We start from the raw sequence: 22290 nt of genomic DNA on the forward strand, positions 1-22290 counted from the left end.
AATCTATAAGAAGCTGACTGTATCATTCATGAAGGTCTTGGCATCTTACACCAAACTAAGGGTTAATGCAGTTCCCTGTCATGTCCGTGCCTGAGCAGCAGGTTTTCTGTGGACTGTCGATGTATCAGTGATTATTATCGGGATCCCGGTTGCACGGTCAGTGTGTATTTGATATAATGGAGGGGGATGAGGGAGACATAGGGGAGCAGACTGATAGGTATAGCGGCTGAGTGCAGGGGAGGGGGAAGGGAGAGGAATGATGAAGATGAAGGTGGAGGAGGAGGGAAATATTCCTCACGTGTCTCCTCTATGGTAATACTGGATCTCCCCACACTGCAGAGCCAGCATCCAACCTCCTGCACACTGCAGCCCGATGGTGACAGGCACACAAAGGAGCCGGGCTCATGTCCACTGCCACCTCCTGCCACTGCCCTGTCCCCTGTGCCCGGGGCTGAGTGATTATGTATGAAGGATGCGTCTAGGGCTGCTCTGGGTTGTAGCTGCTGTGATCTGTGCCATGTCAGAGCTGGGTGAGTGTTATTCCGCAGAGGGGGAGGAGGTGATGCTTCTGCTCCCTGACATCTGCCCTAATTTCCCCCATTCACCCTAACCCTGTGGTGACCCTCTTCACATCTGTAGTACTGAGCCAATGGAGCATCTGCCATCAGTGGAGACCATCAGCAGCAGCATCTCCCCCATCTCTACTGCATGTTGTCTTCTACAATGCCACCTACCTGCTGCTTTACACCTTTCCTTGTATCTATAGTTCTCTATGGATTTCTCTCTACCCCTTGTTCTGTCATGCCTGTACCCTCCTGATCTGCATCAAGCCTACACAACACCCTGTACCCCTGATCGTGCCATTCCTGCACCCTGTACCCCTGATCGTGCCATTCCTGCACCCTGTACCCCTGATCGTGCCATTCCTGCACCCTGTACCCCTGATCATGCCATTCCTGCACCCTGTACCCTCCTGATCTACATCAAGCCTACACCCTGTTCCCCTGATCGTGCCATTCCTGCACCCTGTACTCCTGATCGTGCCATTCCTGCACCCTGTTTGTGCCATGCTTACACCCTGTACCCCTTATTGTGCGATGCCTTCACCCTGTACCCCTGTTTGTGCCATATCTTCACCCTGTACCCCTTATTGTGCCATGCCTACACCCTGCACCCCTGATCGTTCCATTCCTGCACCCTGTAACCCTGATTATGCCATGTCTACAACCTGTACCCCTAATTGTGCCATGCTTACACCCTGTACCCCTGATTGTGCTGTGCCTACACCCTGCACTCCTGATTGTGCCATGCTTACACCCTGTACCCCTGATTGTGCTGTGCCTACACCCTGCACTCCTGATTGTGCCATGCTTACACCCTGCACCCCTGATTGTGCTATGCCTCCACCCTGTACCCCTGATTGTGCCATGCCTACACCCTGTACCCCTGATTGTGCTATGCCTACACCGTGTACCCCTGATTGTGCTATGCCCACACCCTGTACCCCTGATTGTGCCATGCCTACACCCTGTACCCCTGATTGTGCCATGCCTACACCCTGTACCCCTGATTGTGCCATGCCTACACCCTGTACCCCTGATTGTGCCATGCCTACACCCTGTACCCCTGATTGTGCCATGCCTACACCCTGTTCCCCTGATTGTGCCATGTCTACACCCTGTACCCCTGATTGTGCCATGCCTACACTCTGTACCCCTGATTGTGCTGTGCCTACACCCTGTACCCTATTTGTCTTATACTCCTTCCTTGCATCCATTGGATAATTCTCCTGCATGCTTCTTAGAACATCTGCTTCATCTCCAGCCTGCACAGTGTACTCTGCTTACTGATCATTCCTCTCCATATAACTGTGACTATTGCCTCTCCTGCCTGTATGCACCTTCATACATCTGTGATATTGGCCCTTCACCCCAGTGTACTGGGGATTACTGACCCTCCAGCTCCCTATACCCATTGTCACTTCCCTTGCTATATCTCCTTTTCCTTTCATCACCTTTTTTTTACTCCTTTCATTGCTCATCCATTCCATCATCATCCCTCCCTTCTCATCATACATTGCCATCTTCCCTGATGAGAGCAATTACATGATCTCTCTGCATTGGCATCATCAGTGGAGAGGTGCAAGCTGTCTTGGAGCAATCTAGGTTAATAGGAATGCTTGTAAGGATCTGAGATGCTAATTACCACCATCAGATATGAGATCTATGTAGGATCACCAACATAATCTGTGCACCATGTAACCCTAGTTTATAAATCACCCTACTCATATTTTCCAATATGAGTAAGAAGGGACCATAACACCCTTCCCCCATCTTTCCTGCCATCATCAGGCTTTCTGTAGTATCAGTAGATATACTGCAATGCATCAGGTAGATGATAGATGCTGTGGTGGGAGGGTGGGAAGCTTCTTACAAGGGGGGATTGTTCTCTGTGCTCCTCATGGGACAGCTAATTAAAGTATCCAAACTTCTTATCCAAGTGGATGCAGTAACAATACCAAGGATTGATCAAGTGTATTCAGGATAGTTTCCAAGTCTCGATCACAGATTTTACATTTATCTCTCTCTAGTTGCTTCTACCTCGTTGTCTCATCTCGTAAAGGACGGAGCTCCTATGTGCTCCCATAGTAATCAATGATAGTTTATGACTTGTGGTTAGTTTCCATCCACACCCCAGAAACAGTCCATTACCAGATGAAAATGCCACTGTAACCCCAGTGATTTATGTATACATGTTCAATGGTGGGTGCAGTTCTTCTCGGACTACAGCATAGAGTGGAGGCCTTCTGTGGTCATCCCATTTATGATAGGGCAGGAGTCATCTTGTGAATAAAGAGGCTTTTGTAAAGAACAGATCCACGACAGACAGGATATCTGACCTTCATTTGTCCATGTTAGCCTCTCGGAAAGCACTTGTTAGAACTTTCACTGGGATAAAAACCTATGTCTGTTTGCAGCTCTCTTCACATCATGTTTGGGGCGTATGTGCCATCGAGCCAAGGCTGCTGTATGCCTTTCGAGTGGCATATGTCTGCCCTTGATCACAACTGGGAAAAGTATAACGTGGAGATGGAATATGCATGTATTGTAGGACACTGCTGCATTAACTGAGCTTTTCTATATGGGAAGTAGTATAGCCCATGGGTAAAAAGGGTATTCCAGTTGTGAGAAGTTATCCCCTATCCACAGGATAGGGCCGGGATAACTATTGGATCAGTGAAGGTCCTCCCCCAGCAATCATGCCCAACATGCTGAACTGTTCATTTCAGGGGCCCCCGAAGGGCATGGGGTCCCTGATCTCATGATCAGTGATAGGATCTGTGGATAGGGGATATCTTCTCACAACCTGAAAACCCCTTTAAGTCCAGTTTAGGGGGGCCACTTCATTTAAGTCAATGGGACTGAGCAGCAATACTAGACATAGCCAGTGGACAACAATGGTGCTGTTTCTAAGGGCAAACTACAGACCCCTTTTTCTGATCCTAGACAACAAGCTTCCTGTCCGCTTTCCCATGTCTTTTTGGATCAGAAAATCAGAGTGTGGCACAAGAGGAAGAGGAAACATTGCTTGAAGAAGATACAGGGGGATGTATAAAGCAGTGCATGCCAGAATTCTGGCTTGAAAAGTCAGAAAAGAGGACTTTTGCAACTGTTTGGGCTCGCTTGTGCAAAACTTTGGGATTCTTTTTGTGCTTTTACACTACTCAATCCAGTGAGTGGTAAGCTTTTTTAATGAGGCGTAGGGAAGATTAGCATAGTAACGTAGTTTGTAAGGGACGTTTGAGACATTTGGTGCAAATAACGGCAATACACACTCAAGAAAAACTGACTTTAAAAGTGACCATCATAATAAATTCCCCCGCTGTATGTATTAGGAACTGTTTAATATGTCCCCTGTGCAGCAATGCAATCCGTCATTTGATCTAAACAGACGTCTAAGAAAATGGATCTTCTGTATGTGATGTGAAAAGGGACTTTAAGGTGTTTCTGATAGTTTTTAAAATCTGCAGGGGAGCAGACAGTCTTATAAAAGCAAAGAAAAAAACTGTACACACCTGCTAAAAGTCCCTCCGTTTCAGTGTTGTGGTGGCAGTCTCCAGGGCTTCCAGTACCCATTGGACTGAAAGTGATGTTGCGTCCATTGTTCATAAGACCTCTCAGCCAATTGCTGGCCTCAGCTGTCACGAGTGCATGAACGGCACCCGACTTCTGAGACCAGTAATTGGCTGAACATTATGTGAATGATGGATGTGACATGGAACAGAGGGACCTTGCGCAGGTGAGTAAAGCTTTTCTCTTTGTTTTATTACCCACTGATATATCATGTTGAATGAGCTGGCTGAAAATGGGTGGAGTAGCTTTAAAGAGAAAATGCAGTGCAATCTGCAGGCAGCATGTTGTTATAGAGCAGGAGGAGCTGAGCAGATTTATATATAGTTTTGTGGGAAAAGATTCAGTATAACGTTTAATTCATACATTTATATCTCAGCTTTTTCTGACTTCAGTTGTACACGGGGAGGTGTTATCAGTGCATTCAATAGACAGTCAATATTCTTTGCCTCTGACCAGGACTTCTTTAACTCAATGTGGCAGATTAACTGTTTAAAATGGAGATAACCCAAACTTAGGCAGTCTACAGATGCACCAAATGTATTATGCTGCATAATACATTTGTGAATTACAGGATACTTTCGTCCAACATTTGGAACTAAATTGGTTGGCTCAGTTGGCACGAACATTTTGGCACATTTTTGGCAAACGTTGCATCCTAAGCCGTGGCCTTTGTTAAAGCCGAAACAGATGTGCAATGGGCCTGATGCAACATTATGTGCCAGAAATGCATCAAAATGTGGTGCATTTTACGACAAGCTGTAGGTGCAATCACACTAGTAAATTTAACCCATGCATGAGCAACCATGAGTCAGAATTATGGCACTTGTGGGGTCCCAACATGAATGCCCAAACAATCTAATCTGTCTCAATGACATGACTATAAATTTGGGTACATAAGTCATGTTAGTACTTAGGTGGTCTGTTGCCTAAAAAATCCAGCCTTTCTTCTGCCCTGAGTAAATACAGCGGAGAGTGTGGCAGCGCAATTAGATGGGTAAGAACCACACAATCCTTCCTTCACAAGGCAGAAGAAAGTGCAGGTTTTATAAAAAGCCCCCCCCCCCCCCAAAAGCCCCCCCCCCCCAAAAAAAAAAACTTTAAAGGGGTTGTGCAAGTTTGTTTGGGGAAAAGGCGTTTAAAATCTCCCCCTGTTGACCAGACCTGTAAAGGAAAGATCACTTACCTGTTTCCTGGCGCTGGCTCCCCACTCCTTCTCCTCCCGGCCTGCGATGCTCTGCTGGACTCCCTCACTGTAAACATCTGGTTTGACATGGCTGCAGCCAATCGCTGGCCACGGCAGTGACCTGCTGCCCTTGCCTCATGACAAATGGTTACGTGACGCCAGGGGATCCAGTCACCGTGTGGCCAGTGATTGGAAGCAGGTGGCGTCAAACCAGATGTTTTCAGTGAAGGAGCCCAGCGGAGCATCACAGGCCAGGAGGAGAAGGAGCGGGGACCCAGCGCCAGGAAGGAGGTAAGTAATCTTCCCTTTACAGGTGTGGCCAAGTACACATTCTTGCACAACACCTTTGAGGTTTGAACAGGGTTCTGGTATTATATAAATAAAGCTTAAAGGGGTATTCTCATCTGTTAAATTCATTGCCATGAAGTTATGATAAGTAGCTTGGACCTCTTGCCCCCCCAAAACGCTGAGAGCATAAAAGCTACAGCACTGATTCAGCTGGTGCCACTGTACAGGGAAAGACTGTGACATGGCCAGAGAATTCGAATCATAGTTTCTATCATAGAGGTGAAACAACCACTTATTATAAAGTGATGGCATTATGAGAAGGGAATACCCATTTAAAAAGCTATTTTTTAAATGGGTTGTTCTGGATTTTTTAAAATTAACCCCCGCCCCCCGCCCCAGGGTACCTGTGAAGGGAAATATGCTTACCTGGACCCAGCCACTCTATTCCATTTCTGTGGCTCCCAGCTGTCTTAATGGCACTTCTGATCCCCACCTGTTGACCTCCTGCATGGACATGGTTATAAGTGTCGCTGCGGCCAATGTCTGTCCTTACCGGTGACGTATCCTCAAGCGAAACATCACTGCTAAGTCACGTGTGGCTTTGGGACACTGCTGAGGCCAGTCATTGATTGCAGTGGCACACATGACCTTGGCTGTGCAGAAGTTGACAGGTGAGGACCGAAGGATTAGTGAAGACAGCCTGGAAACCATGGAGCCGAAACAGAGCAGCATGGAGCAGGGAGGTATGGATCTCTTCACAGGTACCATTGTTGGGGGGGGATTTAAAAAAAATATTGGACAGGAGGCACTAAAATGAAGACAACTTTGCAATAGGTCATTTCTGTTTGTTTTCCTTCTACAGCTCCAGTTCACACAATGCATCTCCATGGTAACAGGCAACTCAGTATATTCTAAGGCTTCATCCTCATCTGTGATTGGAATTTTAGTATTCTGTTACAGCATAGGAGCAGAATGCTAAAATTGCCGTATCCAGGCAATGTGGGACACTACCAGACGGATCCCATTCACTATAATGGGGTCCATTGGCATTCTGCTGGACAAAAGACTGGTGCACACAGCGGTATTTTATCCAGCTGAATGCCAGAATGCATCCTAAAACCTGATGGACCTGAATGATTATAGTGAATGGGATCTGTTAGGCACAGGCAGTGCGGCTATTCCGGTATTATATTCCTATGCCTAGGTTCCTATATTTGGTATGTTAGCAAGAAGCAAGGTACCGATAGAAGGGAATACTTTCACACAGCTTTGCATAAATCAATAGTACAGGCATGAAACTTTGTAATATATCTTATCAGACAAAAATGCATTGTTCTTGAGTTATCAGCTGTTCTCTCCCCCCTCCTTTTTTAAAACCAATTTTCTCTCCAAACTCTGTGTCAAATTTCTCCTAATAGACGGAATGCCTTGCTCGCTGGAGGCCCATAGAACTCTATGGAGAGTTGAGGGGAGGAGCACTGAGCTGCATTCAGTAAGGAACAAATAGAGAGAGAGAGGGACATAATTCAGCAGCTCATAATAAGTGGTATACATCACCCAAAGTGCTTTATTCACATCAACGCTGCTCAGCACTTCATTGTAATGTCCTATATAATGAGAGTTAGGAGGGAAAATCTCCTGTCCCTATGTGTAGTCTGTAGGTAGACATCATTACATCTAGTCTCCACCCATCAGCTCAGAGACAACTGAAAATTAGAGACCGAGCCCACAGAGGGGAAAACGGCTAAAAATGGCAATTACAAGTCATATAATGGTCAGATATAATGCCATCATTCATCTATACACACATAGCAGCTTTTTCTTAAAAGTTATCCGAAATTTATAAATATTATTTACGTAACAACTGTACAAAGTTAAAAAAGGAACAGCTCACTATCTAGCTTAAGCTAGTTTCACATATGCGGCAAGAGATCAGACGCACTTTGTCCGGTCAATTCTCTGCATATTTGGCAGTTTGCGTCCGGATCTCATTACTGTCTGGTAACGCCGGATCCAGAGAGCTCCGGCAGGCTGTTCTCTGCAGGAACAGCCTGACAGATTTTGTGCCGCATATGTGAAACTACCCTAAACTAAAGAAGCACAGTCCACATGTCGACAACAGGTCTCAGCCAGTGTCCTCAACAACAGAAGGTCCTGCACTCCACTCTATTAAATCCAAAAATCTTTTTCCATATAGTTATAAATGGATTTGATGGGACAGTACATAGGGTTGACTCGTTTCAGGCATCATGCACCCTTACTCATAGTCAAATCTCAACCACATTATTGGTTTTAACAATATGGAATATAGATTTTTGGATTTTATAAGCAGTTCAGTGCTGGAACTTCTATTTTGAGGGTTAAGATTTTTGGGGCTGCTGCCTTAGTGCTGCAGCAGGAATGAAAGTCCCACTAGACTCGATTCACACAAGAGAATTTTCTGACTGCACAATGACTGCTTACAGATCCATTAAGATCAGTGGTGCAGTTCATATGTCCATTTTTCAACACAGGCTGTTGGTCCATACCAAGAAAATAGTAGTGTCCACTATTCTTGTTAGTTTTTTGCTACTCATTCATTCACGTACAGTACAGACCAAAAGTTTGGACACACCTTCTCATTCAAAGAGTTTTCTTTTTTTCATGACTATGAAAATTGTAGATTCACACTGAAGGCATCAAAACTATGAATTAACACATGTGGAATTATATACATAACAAAAAAGTGTGAAACAACTGAAAATCTGTCATATTCTACGTTCTTCAAAGTAGCCACCTTTTGCTTTGATTACTGCTTTGCACACTCTTGGCATTTTCTTGATGAGCTTCAAGAGGTAGTCACCTGAAATGGTCTTCCAACAGTCTTGAAGGAGTTCCCAGAGATGCTTAGCACTTGTTGGCCCTTTTGCCTTCACTCTGCGGTCCAGCTCACCCCAAACCATCTTGATTGGGTTAGGTTCGGTGACTGTGGAGGCCAGGTCATCTGGCGCAGCACCCCATCACTCTCCTTCATGGTCAAATAGCCCTTACACAGCCTGGAGGTGTGTTTGGGGTCATTGTCCTGTTGAAAAATAAATGATGGTCAAACTAAACGCAAACCGGATGGAATAGCATGCCACTGCAAGATGCTGTGGTAGCCATGCTAGTTCAGTATGCCTTCAATCTTAAATAAATCCCCAACAGTATCACCAGCAAAGCACCCCCACACCATCACACCTCCTCCTCCATGCTTCACGGTGGGAACCAGGCATGTAGAGTCCATTCGTTCACCTTTTCTGCGTCGCACAAAGACACGGTGGTTGGAACCAAAGATCTCAAATTTGGACTCATCAGACCAAAGCACAGATTTCCACTGGTCTAATGTCCATTCCTTGTGTTCTTTAGCCCAAACAAGTCTCTTCTGCTTGTTGCCTGTCCTTAGCAGTGGTTTCCTAGCAGATATTCTACCATGAAGGCCTGATTCACACAGTCTCCTCTTAACAGTTGTTCTAGAGATGTGTCTGCTGCTAGAACTCTGTGTGGCATTGACCTGGTCTCTAATCTGAGCTGCTGTTAACCTGCGATTTCTGAGGCTGGTGACTCGGAAGAACTTATCCTCCGCAGCAGAGGTGACTCTTGGTCTTCCTTTTACTGGGGCGGTCCGCATGTGAGCCAGTTTCTTTGTAGCGCTTGATGGTTTTTGTGACTGCACTTGGGGACACTTTCAAAGTTTTCCCAATTTTTCGGACTGACTGACCTTCATTTCTTAAAGTAATGATGACCACTCGTTTTTCTTTACTTAGCTGCTTTTTTCTTGCCATAATACAAATTCTAACAGTCTATTTAGTAGGACTATCAGCTGTGTATCCACCTGACTTCTCCACAACACAACTGATGGTCCCAACCCCATTTATAAGGCAAGAAATCCCACTTATTAAACCTTACAGGGCACACCTGTAAAGTGAAAACCATTTTAGGTGACTACCTCTTGAAGCTCATCAAGAGAATGCCAAGAGTGTGCAATTTTCATAGTCATGAAAAAAAAAAAAACTCTTTGAATGAGAAGGTGTGTCCAAACTATTGGTCTGTACTGTATATGGGAGTGGGAATGAAACAGAAGCACCTGGATGCCATATTGAAATCCCCACAGAATGTCATAGGCCCATTTTTTTATGGATGTAACTTGAAACGTCTGACTGAGCCAGGCTTTAAGGAGGACCTGTAACCTCTCCTGACATGTCTGTTTTAGTAACGACTTGCATGTAATTGCATGTAATTCTGGAGCATCTATTCTTATGACTCTTTGATGTGCCATTCCTCTATTATTCCTGCTAGATATTTATAAATTGACAGCAATCTTCAAAAAAGCTCCTCCTGGGTGTTACAAGATAGGGGTGTGTCCCTGCATGGTCTGGCACTACCTAATCAGTGCTGCCAGGGTCAGACTGTGCAGGGACACGCCCTAACTGTTAACACCCACATGGACCTATATAGCAAACTGCTGGCATTTCATTCATGACTTCTAGAAGGAATAATAAAGGAGTGGCACATCACATAGGGAACAGATGATCCAGAATTGTTCTTACATGGGGAATTCAAGTAGTTACTAAAACTCATGTCAGGAGAGGTTAAAGGAACCACATCCACAAGTGTTTCAAGGTTTCAAGAGGTTAGTCCAGTCCTTCCAGAGTGATAGTAAATGCAGGTGTGGCAGCAGACTCAGTAATCTAGGAATCCTTGACAGAGTCACACCACTACCAAGTACCAGCATGACCGTATAGATAAACGTCCTACATTACACAACACCGATCCCTTGCAGGCACTGTCTACCAGTGAGGTATGCAGGATGAGGGGCCCTGTTAGATAATACTAAGCTCAACTGAGTAGTGATCAATACTTGGACGTCCTCCATGGAGCCCCTGCCACCATGCCCCCTTTCTCCACTATTCCATACTATGAAATCCCAGCTCATCTAGGACATACAACGGTGTTCTCTTGGCAAATGAAGTCTGTGAACACATTTCCATCACTAAGGCCTCTTTCACACGTCAGTGAATCACAGACATGTGCTGTCCATCACCTCCACAAATAGCACACATACCCATTGACTTTAATGTGTGTATTCACACAGCAGTGGTTTTCCATGGACCGTGGGTCACTGTTGATACCACGCAAGCATGCCCTATTTTTTTGTCCATGATCACAGATCCCTTACGCATATTATAGTCTATGGATCCATGAAAACCATAGACACAACACGGATGCCATAAGTGTTTGGTCTGTGGTTTTCACAAACAATTGGTAGGAGATCCTCTGGAAATTAATTTATAGCCTAGCATTGTCCAAGGAATATGGGTGACACACAGAGGATAAAAAATGGACACACGGAAAAGAAAAAGAGGTCTAATTGGAGGGTTTTATCTTTTCTGAACATAATGTGAGGAGCACTTCTGATACTGAAAGCCTCTAGGAGTCACCACTCATAACTATATATTCCTCTATGTTCTTTACTTTAGGGCTTCCTCTAGAAAATTCTACTTCCCCCACTGATACTGGTCAGTCTCAGTCTGTTACCAAATGGCACCAGACCCTGGAACTTCCCCAGATCACGCACCCTAGTCGATTAATTGGGCGGACATCAGGAGCAGAAGCTCGAAGATACCAGCTGGACACCCAGGTCAGAAATGACGGCAACCCTAATCTAGTAAGTGTCCTATTTTTAATTCTTCTTTCCTACACCTGGATTTGGTCATGCTTTTCAGTATCTACAGAGCAAACACAGATTGCCAAAAAGACCATGTTATCCTGTGAAGGTCCCGAATTGTTGTCTTGAGGGGAGATTACTTATTTATGGTGCATTTTGGGTTTAGAAGTAAGGATTTGCTTTTTATTTCCAAAAGCAGCGCCCCTTTGTCCATGAACTTTCCCTGGTATTGGAGCTTAGCCTTACTAAAATGAATGGTGCTGATCTGCAATACCAGACACAGCTCATGCCCAAGAGGGGAAAAATAAAGACAATTTTTTAGACAATCCTGTCTTGTGGCGTACATAGCCTCTGTGGGTCTGTTTGCCTCCATTAGCACTGCTCCTGGAGGAAAGGACCTCCGTAATATGGAATGTGCTGAATTTGTAAAAATCCAATGTGTCTCCATATAAATTCAGAGGCATACTGAGCTCCAGATGGATCTTTGCAACTCTTTTTTGATCCACTCTCAATTATGAGGGAGGGGGGACTGCATCAAAATGTAAAGTGTGAATATAGACACGGATGGATGCAGAGTAACCTAAACTTCATTCAGTCAGTTGTGTTAGCACTGAAATATGGACATGGAGGAGACCGTTGAGTGTTTGGTCACCTAACTGTGTAGTTTTCACCCCTATCCTTTAGTATTTGATGCCTCCATAGATAGCTAATTTGTGGGTGTAACACTTTTTTGCTTCATGCTCGTTGATACAATTTGTATCATTCTTCTGGTTCATTATTTTGGGCTTTATTCCAGGACACAGATGTTAGAAGAAGAATGTGTGAGAACCGCCACATGTCCCATGTTATTCACAAATCCTCATTAAAAGTTTGGCCTCATTTCACATTCAAATACGATAAAACCTTATGTTTAATATAACTTTATGAGATTGCAACTAGACGAGAGCAACACATCTACAGGCTGCATGTATATAAGGTTTCTTCTTTCAGTGACCTGTGATTAGAGAGTAACATGTTCCTCTGGAGATCTTCTTTGGAGGCCTGCACAGTCCAATGGTCCTTAGCTGTGTAGCCATGAGCCACACAGAAGAATTATAATGTGCAGGACAGGCCCCGTTTTTATGAAGTGCTAGGCCAAGGGCTGAGAATTGTCTTTGTTTTTCCTCCCTTCTTTGAACCCCTTTTGATGTACTGTAGTTCCTTATGGCCGTCCCTTAAGAAATATGCTGGGCCCTTTAGCTAAAGGTGGCCCTACACTTAACATAGCTGTCAGCCAAACATACATTGTAGGCCTCAAGAAAGCATTGGGTAGACAAGATCTTTCCCATTCGTGATGTTTCAGTAAAGACAGCTGCTGCTTAATACCATGGGGCGGGGGGCATGGATTCGATCTCTTTATTGTTGGATCAAACAAACATTTGGCTAACAGCTATTCCTTCCGACCCCACAAGCACACAGGGCAGGGCTGACAGGTATGGAAGCTGATCATCTTTTGTAATAGCAAAGGATCAGACATATTAAAGAGCACCTTTCATGGGAGTTTTCTAGTTTATTTAAATACCTTTCCTTGCTGATGCTGCCACCCTGTTTTTTTTAAAATACCGCTTGTACGCCCCGCTGTGCCAGGAGACGCCGGGGTTTCTCAATGGGAGTCTACTTCTCCATGGCTGTGCCGCAATCCAATCACAGCAGACAGAATCACAGCCAGGGAGAAAAAAAAAAACTCACCTTCTCCCTGGCTGTGACGCTTGTTCCGGTGCTGGGTTTGGCAGGTGTACGTCTATAGGTACCTTAAGAGATTGTCCAACGAAAAATATTCAAAATTATTCAAGCCAGCACCTGAATCTCAATACATTTGCAATTGCATGTAGAAAATATAGTATAAAACCAGTGTAGCGCCAACTGCAGTTTGTTTTGTTCCTTTTTATTTCTCTGTCCACCTGAGTAACATCACTGAGGTGGATGCACACGCTCAGCTCCATCCTTTAACTGCCACCAACTGGATCTTCTTTTAGAAGCTGTGGCAGTTACAGGGAGAGAGCTGCAGCAGAAAGGACATGCCTACTGAGAAAAGGATACACCCCCTGATAAGAGACAAGCCCCCTGAGCTGCCAGCTTGGAATAAATCTAGTAGAGCAATTAGAACAATAAATGGCATACTTACCAACATTTCAGTTGGTAAAATTGGGCATATAAGCCGAGCCCCCAGGAATGCCAGAACCTACCCAGAAACAACTACTTATGGACGGGGTTTGTGAATGTCAAGGACAGTTGGCAACTATGAAGTGGGACGATCTCTGGATCCATGTGAGGTGCAGGGCTGGTTCTGACTTTCTTTTCCTGATTAACATTTTTTACATTAATTATATGGGAATAACCCCTTTAAGAAGGAAGTGAAGAGGATTCATTCATTTTGCTTTATGTTTGACACCTTTGATGATATTCTTCAGTCACTCTATTTTAAACCAGCTGTTTTATGGCATTCAGGCTATTTATGTTTTTTAAAAATGTAAAAAGTTCTGTCCTGATCCCTGCGTCTCTGCTTTTCAGGAGACATAATTACTGCCTGATTTCACGTTTTCTCTTTGACTTTTGTGCAGCCGGCTCACCTCGCCAGTGTCAGCTTCCTGGTGCCAGCCTTCAAGAAAGAATTTATTCTGGACCTGGAACTTAACCAGTGAGTGTAAATTAATATTCCCCCTTTACCTGCATCCGCCTGAATCTGGGTCTGTCTGGCACGTGTTTTCTTGGTCTACTAAATGGAGGGGAATGAAGAATTGTACAATATACACACATAGGGATCAATGTCCACAAAGTGCAGCCAATGTACTGTATAAAGGCCTCCTTACAGAATGCATGAAGGAACATGGAAGGCGGAAAGTAGGACATGTTCTAGATTCTCCTCCCATACTTTCAGCATTGAAGTGTATGAGATACGATCAAATATTTATCTGTTCCCACATTCAAAACCTGGCAGAACACATAACAGCATGGGTAATCTTTTTTCCCTCTATGGAAAACTATCTATCTATCTATTATCTATCTATCTATCTATCTATCTATCTATCTATCTATCTATTATCTACCTATTATCCATCTATCTATATATCTTATATCTAGCCATCTATGTCCTGTCTGTCTGTCTATCTATTTCTGTCTGTCTATATCTATCTATCTTTGTCTGATATCTATCTCATATCTAATATCTTTCTTTCTGCCTATCTTTCTATCTTAAAATGTTATATAAAGAGATGATCGAATTTCTATAAATTTGATTTAGGTCTGATTCAATTCGGACCAGAATTGATTGAGCCTGAATTGAAAGTGCTTCAATTACCCTGAAAAGCTGTGACTTTCTCTCCAAAAATATTCCCAAACTGAATCATCTAAAATTCTGATTCTTTACAGTCAAGTTCATAAATATTGGTACATTGACACAATTCTAACATTTTTGGCTCTATACACCACCACAATGGATTTGAAATAAAACGAACAAGATGTGCTTAAGGCCTCATGCACACGACCATATTTTGTTTCCGTGTCGGATCCGTTTTTTTTTTTTGCGGCTAGGATGCAGACCCATTCATTTTAATGGGTCCGCAAAAAAACGCGGACAGCACACTGTGTGCTGTCCGCATCAGTATGTCCGTTCCGTTGCTCCTCCCAAAAAATTGTGCATGTCCTATTTTTTTCTAGTTTGCGGACAAGGATATGCATTATTACAATGGATCCGCAAAAAAAAAACGGATCTGCAAAAAAAAGGATGCCATACGGAACATCATCCATTTTTTGCGGATCTGCAATTTGCAGAGCGCAAAACACATACGGTCGTGTGCATGTAGACTTAACTGCAGACTGTCAGCTTTAATTTGAGGGTATTTACATCCAAATCAGGTGAACGGTGTAGGAATTACAACAGTTTGCTTCTGTGCCTCCCACTTGTTAAGGGACCAAAAGTAATTGAACATAATAATAATCATAAATCAAACATTCACTTTTTGATATTTGGCTGCAAATCCTTTGCAGTCCATTACAGCCTGAAGTCTGGAACACATAGATATCACCAGACGCTGGGTTTCATCCCTGGTGATGCTCTGCCAGGCCTCTACTGCAACTGTCTTCAGTTCCTGCTTGTTCTTGGGGCATTTTCCCTTCAGTTTTGTCTTCAGTAAGTGAAATGCATGCTCAATTGGATTCAGGTCAGGTGATTGACTTGGCCATTGCATAACATTCCACTTTTTTCCCTTAAAAAACTCTTTGGTTGCTTTTTCAGTATGCTTTGGGTCATTGTCCATCTGCACTGTGAAGCGCCGTCCAGTTCTGAAGCATTTGGCTGAATATGAGCAGATAATATTGCCTGAAACACTTCAGAATTGATCCTGCTGCTTTTGTCAGATGTCACATCATCAATAAATACAAGAGAACCAGTTCCATTGGCAGCAATACATGCCCACGCCATGACACTACCACCACATGCTTCACTGATGGGGTGGTATGCTTAGGATCATGAGCAGTTCCTTTCCTTCTCCGTACTCTTCTCTTCCCATCACTCTGGTACAAGTCGATCTTGGTCTCATTTGTCCATAGGATGTTGTTCCAGAACTGTGAAGGCTTTTTTAGATGTCGTTTGGCAAACTCTAATCTGGACTTCCTGTTTTTGAGGCTCACCAATGGTTTACATCTTGTGGTGAACCCTTTGTATTCACTGGTGAAGTCTTCTCTTGATTGTTGACTTTGACACACATACACCTACCTCATAGAGAGTGTTTTTGATCTGACCAACTGTTGTGAAGGGTGTTTTCTTCACCAGGGAAAGAATTCTTCGGTCATCCTCCACAGTTGTTATCCGTGGTCTTCTGGGTCTTTTGGTGTTGCTGAGCTCACCAGTGCGTTCCTTCTTTTTAAGAATGTTCCAAACAGTTGTTTTGGCCACGCCTAATGTTTTTGCTATCTCTTTGGTGGGTTTGTTTTGTTTTTTCAGCCTAATGTTGGCTTGCTTCACTGATAGTTGCAACAATGTAGAGAAGATGAATAAAGATGTGCGGCACTCACCGAAGTTGCTATTTCAGGTTGCTTCTTTATTATTTCTTCATTGGAAACAGTTACTTGCGGGATCCTGGGGCAGGTGGTGGCAGCTCTTTGGATCTCATCTTGAGAGTTGCAGGTGGTGACAGCTCTTTGGATCTCATCTTGAGAGTTGACAGCAACAGATTCCAATTGCAAATAGCACACTTGAAATTAACTCTGGACCTTTTATCTGCTCATTGTATTTGGGATAATGAGGGAATAACACACACCTGGCCATGGAACAGCTGAGAAGCCAATTGTCCTAGTACTTTTGGTCCCTTAACAAGTGGGAGGCACATATGCAAACTGTTGTAATTCCAACACCGTTCACCTGATTTGAATGTGAATACCCTCAAATTAAAGCTGACAGTCTGCAATTAAAGCACATCTTGTTCATTTCATTTCAAATCCATTGTGATGGTGTATAGAGCCAAAAATGTTAGAATTGTGTCGATGTCCCAATATTTATGGACCTGACTGTATATTCCAATTTTTTCTAAGATCTGATTCTATAGAATCGATTCACTCTTCTCTAGTTATGTACAGTGACAATGGTTAAAGAAAAATGCGCACATCATTTAATAATGGTAACAGGTAATATTTCCGTGAAGGCTTCAACATACCCTAACAAATTCTCTACCCTGGGAGGATTCCAGTTATCTGTAATAAACAGTTGACCTTTGTTAAAAGAATGTAATTTGCATGTGACTGACACAATCCCTCACCTGCCGAAATTTGTATTGTGGGAGTAACAACACAAAGCCTAAAAGGGGTGTTCTGGGACCCAACGGGAAAGTTTCCAATATACAGTACTGTCTTGAAGTTGCCTGGATTGGCCACTCTTGAGCTCATATGACATGCCTTACTTTGGAAATCCTACATCCACCGACATCATGTCCTTCAGCCAGATTACCAGGTTTTCACAGCCAGGACGTTAGAGGTGTTGTGGACAGGGCCAGAACCATTCGTCTACCTGGTGCATGCGCAGGTGATCTGGATTCTGCAGAAGCGACCTGCCTGTCCATAGACCAGACCAGAAACCTGGCATTCTGACTAATTGACGTGATGTCAGCAGATTAAGGATTTCCAAAGAGATGCGCTTCGCATGGCCAGGTTCCAGAGCGGCCAATCCATGCAACTTTAAGACGGTAAGGATTTTAAAAACTTTTCTCTGCAGACAAGTTGTAATTAAAGATGGTGTGATGGGTTTCACTAGGTCCTTGACTGCGTGATAGATAGAGCATAGGTAAGCAGTATGAGATAGCTCATTTTTTACTTTTGACTGAAGTCTGTTGTTTTTGCAATAATTGCCTGACTGTGCATTATCTTTCTCTTATCCTAGTAATCTCTTGTCTTCTGGATACATAGAAATCCACTACAGTGATAACAACAATTCTCGTGTGCTGGTGAGTGTTTCAATATGTATTCTTAAAGGGGATGTTTCATGACAGACATTGATGGCATATTGACAGGATTTACCAGCATTTATCTTGTTGTCAGGAGTCTGGCTGATGTTAACCTCCTTAGGTGAAGTGGAAAACAACATGTTCCTTAGGGCGGCAAAACACATTCAGTGGCTGTCGTTTGGAGAACAGCTGTCTCTCCAGACTCCCCTATACACATACACATTCGGTTTGAATGAACGCACATGAGTATTGAATGCGGAGGGTGGAGAAAGTGGCTGACAGACACTTCTTGCAGCAGCTTATCTCCTGGGAGAACAAAAGGATTGGTCAAAAATATTCAATCCTCAGAATCTTTCTCTTCCCCGAAATCCCCCCACACACGTCGACCGAACACACTGTTCTCAGCAGGTTCAGCCGACAATACACTAATATGTATGGGGACCTTTAGTTCTCCTGTCATCTCTGCTCAGCTTTTTATAGATACAATGGAACTTAAATTGGCCCGGAAAAACCTAAAAGTAGCCTTGATGTTTTAGGCAGCTCCAAATTGTCAGAAGGTGGGGCAACACAAATAGGCAGGGTCAGCAATACCACAGTGCAGCACAGAATACCATCTCAAAAGAACCAAATACCACAGTGCAGCACAATATACTGTCCCTCTGTGGTGGCCATCAATAGTTGCCACATTCTGTCCTCCTCCTTCCCTTGTCTCTAATTAAGATATGGAGCAGGGGGCTTAAGAGGTGATATGTGGGCCACATCACCAAGCCAGCTCTACCTTCAGCATGCTGCCTAGACTTCCCCTACTAATGACCCCTATAGTGCCCCCAGTAGTATTTTATTTATTTTATGCACTTATATAGCGCTACTATATTCCACAGCACTTTACAGATATTATGATCACTTGTTGTCCCCAATAGGGCTCACAATCTAAGGCTGTTTCCTAAGTCGCCAAGGAAAGAAGAAAACAGTAAAATACTTGAGTCTGGTTCATAATCGCCATCTCTGGTGCAGGCCACAGACGTTTTCAGCTGCGGCCTGAGATGCCTGCGTCCCTGCCCCATTTCTACACTGCCTCATATAGTGGCTTATGATGGTGAACAGCGGGTCAAGGCTTCCATGCCACACCTTGGTATTCAATTGTATCACCGTCCTGAGGAGAGCAGTACAGTTGAATTCAGGAGGGCCCCTACAGTCACCAGCCAGGTACATAGTTACCTGATTCTCCTAGCTTTCATTCTCTAACACTGAGAGTATTGGATCATTACGTACCTGGCCAGTAGGAGTGAAGAGGGCTCGGATAGCCCTCTGGCCATCGTCTCACGGGGATCTATAGCCAGTCCACCCATGTGCCCCACTAGGCAGCCCTGAAAAAAGCCATATGACACAGCAATTCTTTTTTTCTTTCCAAAAATAGCTTTGGCCCCCAGCAATATGCGATCATGTATGCAATGACATAACCCCTATATTTTGCAAAGATCCTTTATATTTTTCTGTATGTTAAAAATACTTTACGCTAGAAGTTCTGGGACCTTAGCTGCTCAGTTTGAGCCTTCAGTTCAGACTCCAGTGATTCAGTGGAATGCTTGCTTTATTTTTGTATGAATCATATAATCTTCAGTCTACTGTCACTATACCTACGCTTGTTCATGCACCCCCTATACAAAGGTCTTCCCATTATGCAGTTTCTAAAATTCTAAAAAAAAAATAAAAAATTGTGAGTAAAAGCATAATTGTTAGCACATTTGCCTGCCTCAGCAATAAAAATGTACTACCCTTCCCCTGGTTCATTTTAGTTGTACTGTAATTTCTTAATTAACGAAAAAAATAATTGATTCCAAAGGGAGTTATAATACACTTCCGCAGATCTAAGTACAGTTTATGTAATGTAGTTTTTCTTAGCATTTTTAAATAAGATCCCTACACTTACTTATCCATGTGAAAGTTAAAGGGATTCTGTCACCAGTTTTTGACCCCCACATTCAAAAATATGGTTATGTGCATGGAGCCCTTGTGATTCCTAATGTGGTCTTATAAGCTAAATCTGTAGGCTCATTTAGTGTAAAAAACGTTTTATCTAACCTGTCATTCATCAGATTAAGGTGCCCAGGAGGATGCTCATGTCTCCAAGATGCCGCCCGCCGCCGTTCGTGCCCAGGTCCTCCTTTGCTGTCATCAGCGATGTGCCCAGCTCCTCCTTTGTTTTCATCAGCGATGTGCCCAGCTCCTCCTTTGCTTTCATCAGCGATGTGCCCAGCTCCTCCTTTGCTGTCATCAGCGCTGCCTGAGAATACTTTGCAACGCCTCCGGCTCTCCCTCACTCCCCCCTCCTTCTTCTCTAAGATCCCGCGCGTGCGCCAGCGTTCAGGTCATCGGGAGGTTGAGCGAAGTGCCGGCGCATGCGCACTTCGCTCAATGAAGCTGAACGGAGAAGTCCGCACGGGCGCATCAGGCACAGGCCTGTGCGCACGCGCGGGATCTTAGAGAAGAAGGAGGGGGGAGTGAGGGAGAGCCGGAGGCGGTGCAAAGTATTCTCAGGCGGCGCTGATGACAGCAAAGGAGGAGCTGGGCACATCGCTGATGAAAGCAAAGGAGGAGCTGGACACATCGCTGATGAAAGCAAAGGAGGAGCTGGGCACATCGCTGATGACAGCAAAGGAGGAGCTGGGCACGAACGGCGGCGGGCGGCATCTTGGAGACATGAGCATCCTCCTGGGCACCTTAATCTGATGAATGACAGGTTAGATAAAATGTTTTTTACACTAAATGAGCCTACAGATTTAGCTTATAAGACCACATTAGGAATCACAAGGGCTCCATGCACATAACCATATTTTTGAATGTGGGGGTCAAAAACTGGTGACAGAATCCCTTTAACAGTGTTGTGTAACCTGTATGGTAACCATAGGGAACAACAGACCATGGATAGGTCATCAATATCAGTTTGGTGGGGGTACGACTCCCCGCATTTCCACCAATCATCTGTTCAGTAGTAGCTCTGTTGCCGGAACTTGCTACTGCTCTATCCCCTGGTGTACTCAGAGCTGGTTACAGCAGCACTGTTCCCATTCACTACAATGGGTGCAGTTCTGCAGTAACCAGTTCTGTCCACTAGTCAGTGGACCGAGCTGTGTAGTTCTGGTGCGTATTTCCGGTACCGGTGGCAAGGGTGTGGGGTGTTGGACCCTCTCGGATCTGATATTGATGATCTATGCTAGGGATAGGTCATCAATTGTTAAAACCTGGAGAACCCCTTTAAGTCTTGGGAAACCCCATTAAATTTGGATTTAGGAAATAAATGGACAGTAAAAAGGACCACTCACAAATGCATGCCTATATTGAAATGCTTTATTACAGTAGAAATGGCCTTTAATGTTCTTCTTTTATCCTTTGCTATACGTATACAGTGTATACTGTGAACATAATATACTGTAATCTATATATATCTACATAGTACATCTGTGTTATTCAATCCTTTTTCCCTCAAGATAAAATGGGTCATACAGAGAAGTCAGTGTTCACTTCAAGCCGCTCTTCAGCTTCTTATTTTGCACGTTCTCTTTCATCCGAGGCAGGACTAATAAATGAAGGTTCAGTTTACCTCAGGCCATGTTCTGTGGGAGGTGGAGAGACCCAGATATTGTTTTATCATTATTTCTGCTCCACTTAAACAGTTGGACCCGTTATATAATGAAACGTTAAGTACTAACACAGAGGACATGTAGACAGTGAAACGGGGCCAAGGATATTTTTGTTGTCTTTGCATTTTACCAATGATCTGTTGTCCTGTGTATGACCATTCACAGAATGGCAAAAGGGCCATGTGGTGTGATGGTGTCTTAGATTAAGTGTGCTGGGCAGTAAATGTTCAGTAATTGATATAACGGAACAACCATGACTGCTCAATTCTCCACTCCATGGTCTTTTAGTTGGGCATTTATGTTGAAAAAGGTGTATGTTTAAAATATTTTTCGGAGTCTGGACGCCCCGGCAGGTTGCTGGCTAGGATAATTTCACAACAAGGCAAGAAAAATCAGTCTATTGTTTCGATCCGTAATACAGCAGGGGAAACTATAACAGATCCTGAAGGAATCAGGGACACCTTCCTACAATATTTCACCCAGATATATAGCCCCTCTCCTGGCTTGCCGCCTGACCTAGCGACGCGGTTTCTTGAGAGGATCTCACTTCCTGTATTAAATGAAGCCCAAGTAGAATATCTGGAAGAGGAGTTATCCCTTTTGGAACTTCAAGAGGCTTTGGGATCCATCACAGGGAACTCGTCGCCGGGGATGGATGGCCTTCCATATGAGGTTTACCGCAAGCATAGCGACGTGATTCTCCCTCAGCTATTAGAGGTCCTTTCTCAGGCAACACAGGGAGGAAATCTACCATGCACTATGATGGAGGCTCTGATTGTCTTAATTCCCAAAAAGGATAAGGATCCGCTAGAAATGAGCGCCTATAGACCGATCTCGTTATTAAACACAGATGCTAAGCTACTATCTAAAGTTTTAGCTAGGAGGCTTT

At 44.0% G+C, this 22290-nt stretch overlaps 1 protein-coding gene across 3 annotated transcripts in view; it reads left to right on the forward strand.

Moving 5' to 3' along the window:
* The first annotated feature begins 355 nt into the window (after positions 1–355).
* ADAM11 (ADAM metallopeptidase domain 11) overlaps positions 356–22290 on the forward strand; it is an 89671-nt gene continuing 67736 nt past the window's right edge. For all 3 annotated transcript variants that reach the window (XM_044299165.1, XM_044299166.1, XM_044299167.1), the window contains exons 1-4: positions 356–530; positions 11100–11287; positions 13888–13964; positions 17697–17760. In XM_044299165.1, the coding sequence (XP_044155100.1) occupies positions 473–530; positions 11100–11287; positions 13888–13964; positions 17697–17760 (387 nt within the window). In that variant the 5' untranslated portion in view covers positions 356–472. The remainder of the gene's footprint in view (positions 531–11099; positions 11288–13887; positions 13965–17696; positions 17761–22290) is intronic.

Source organism: Bufo gargarizans, chromosome 6, assembly GCF_014858855.1.
Source record: "Bufo gargarizans isolate SCDJY-AF-19 chromosome 6, ASM1485885v1, whole genome shotgun sequence".
NCBI lineage: Eukaryota > Metazoa > Chordata > Amphibia > Anura > Bufonidae > Bufo > Bufo gargarizans.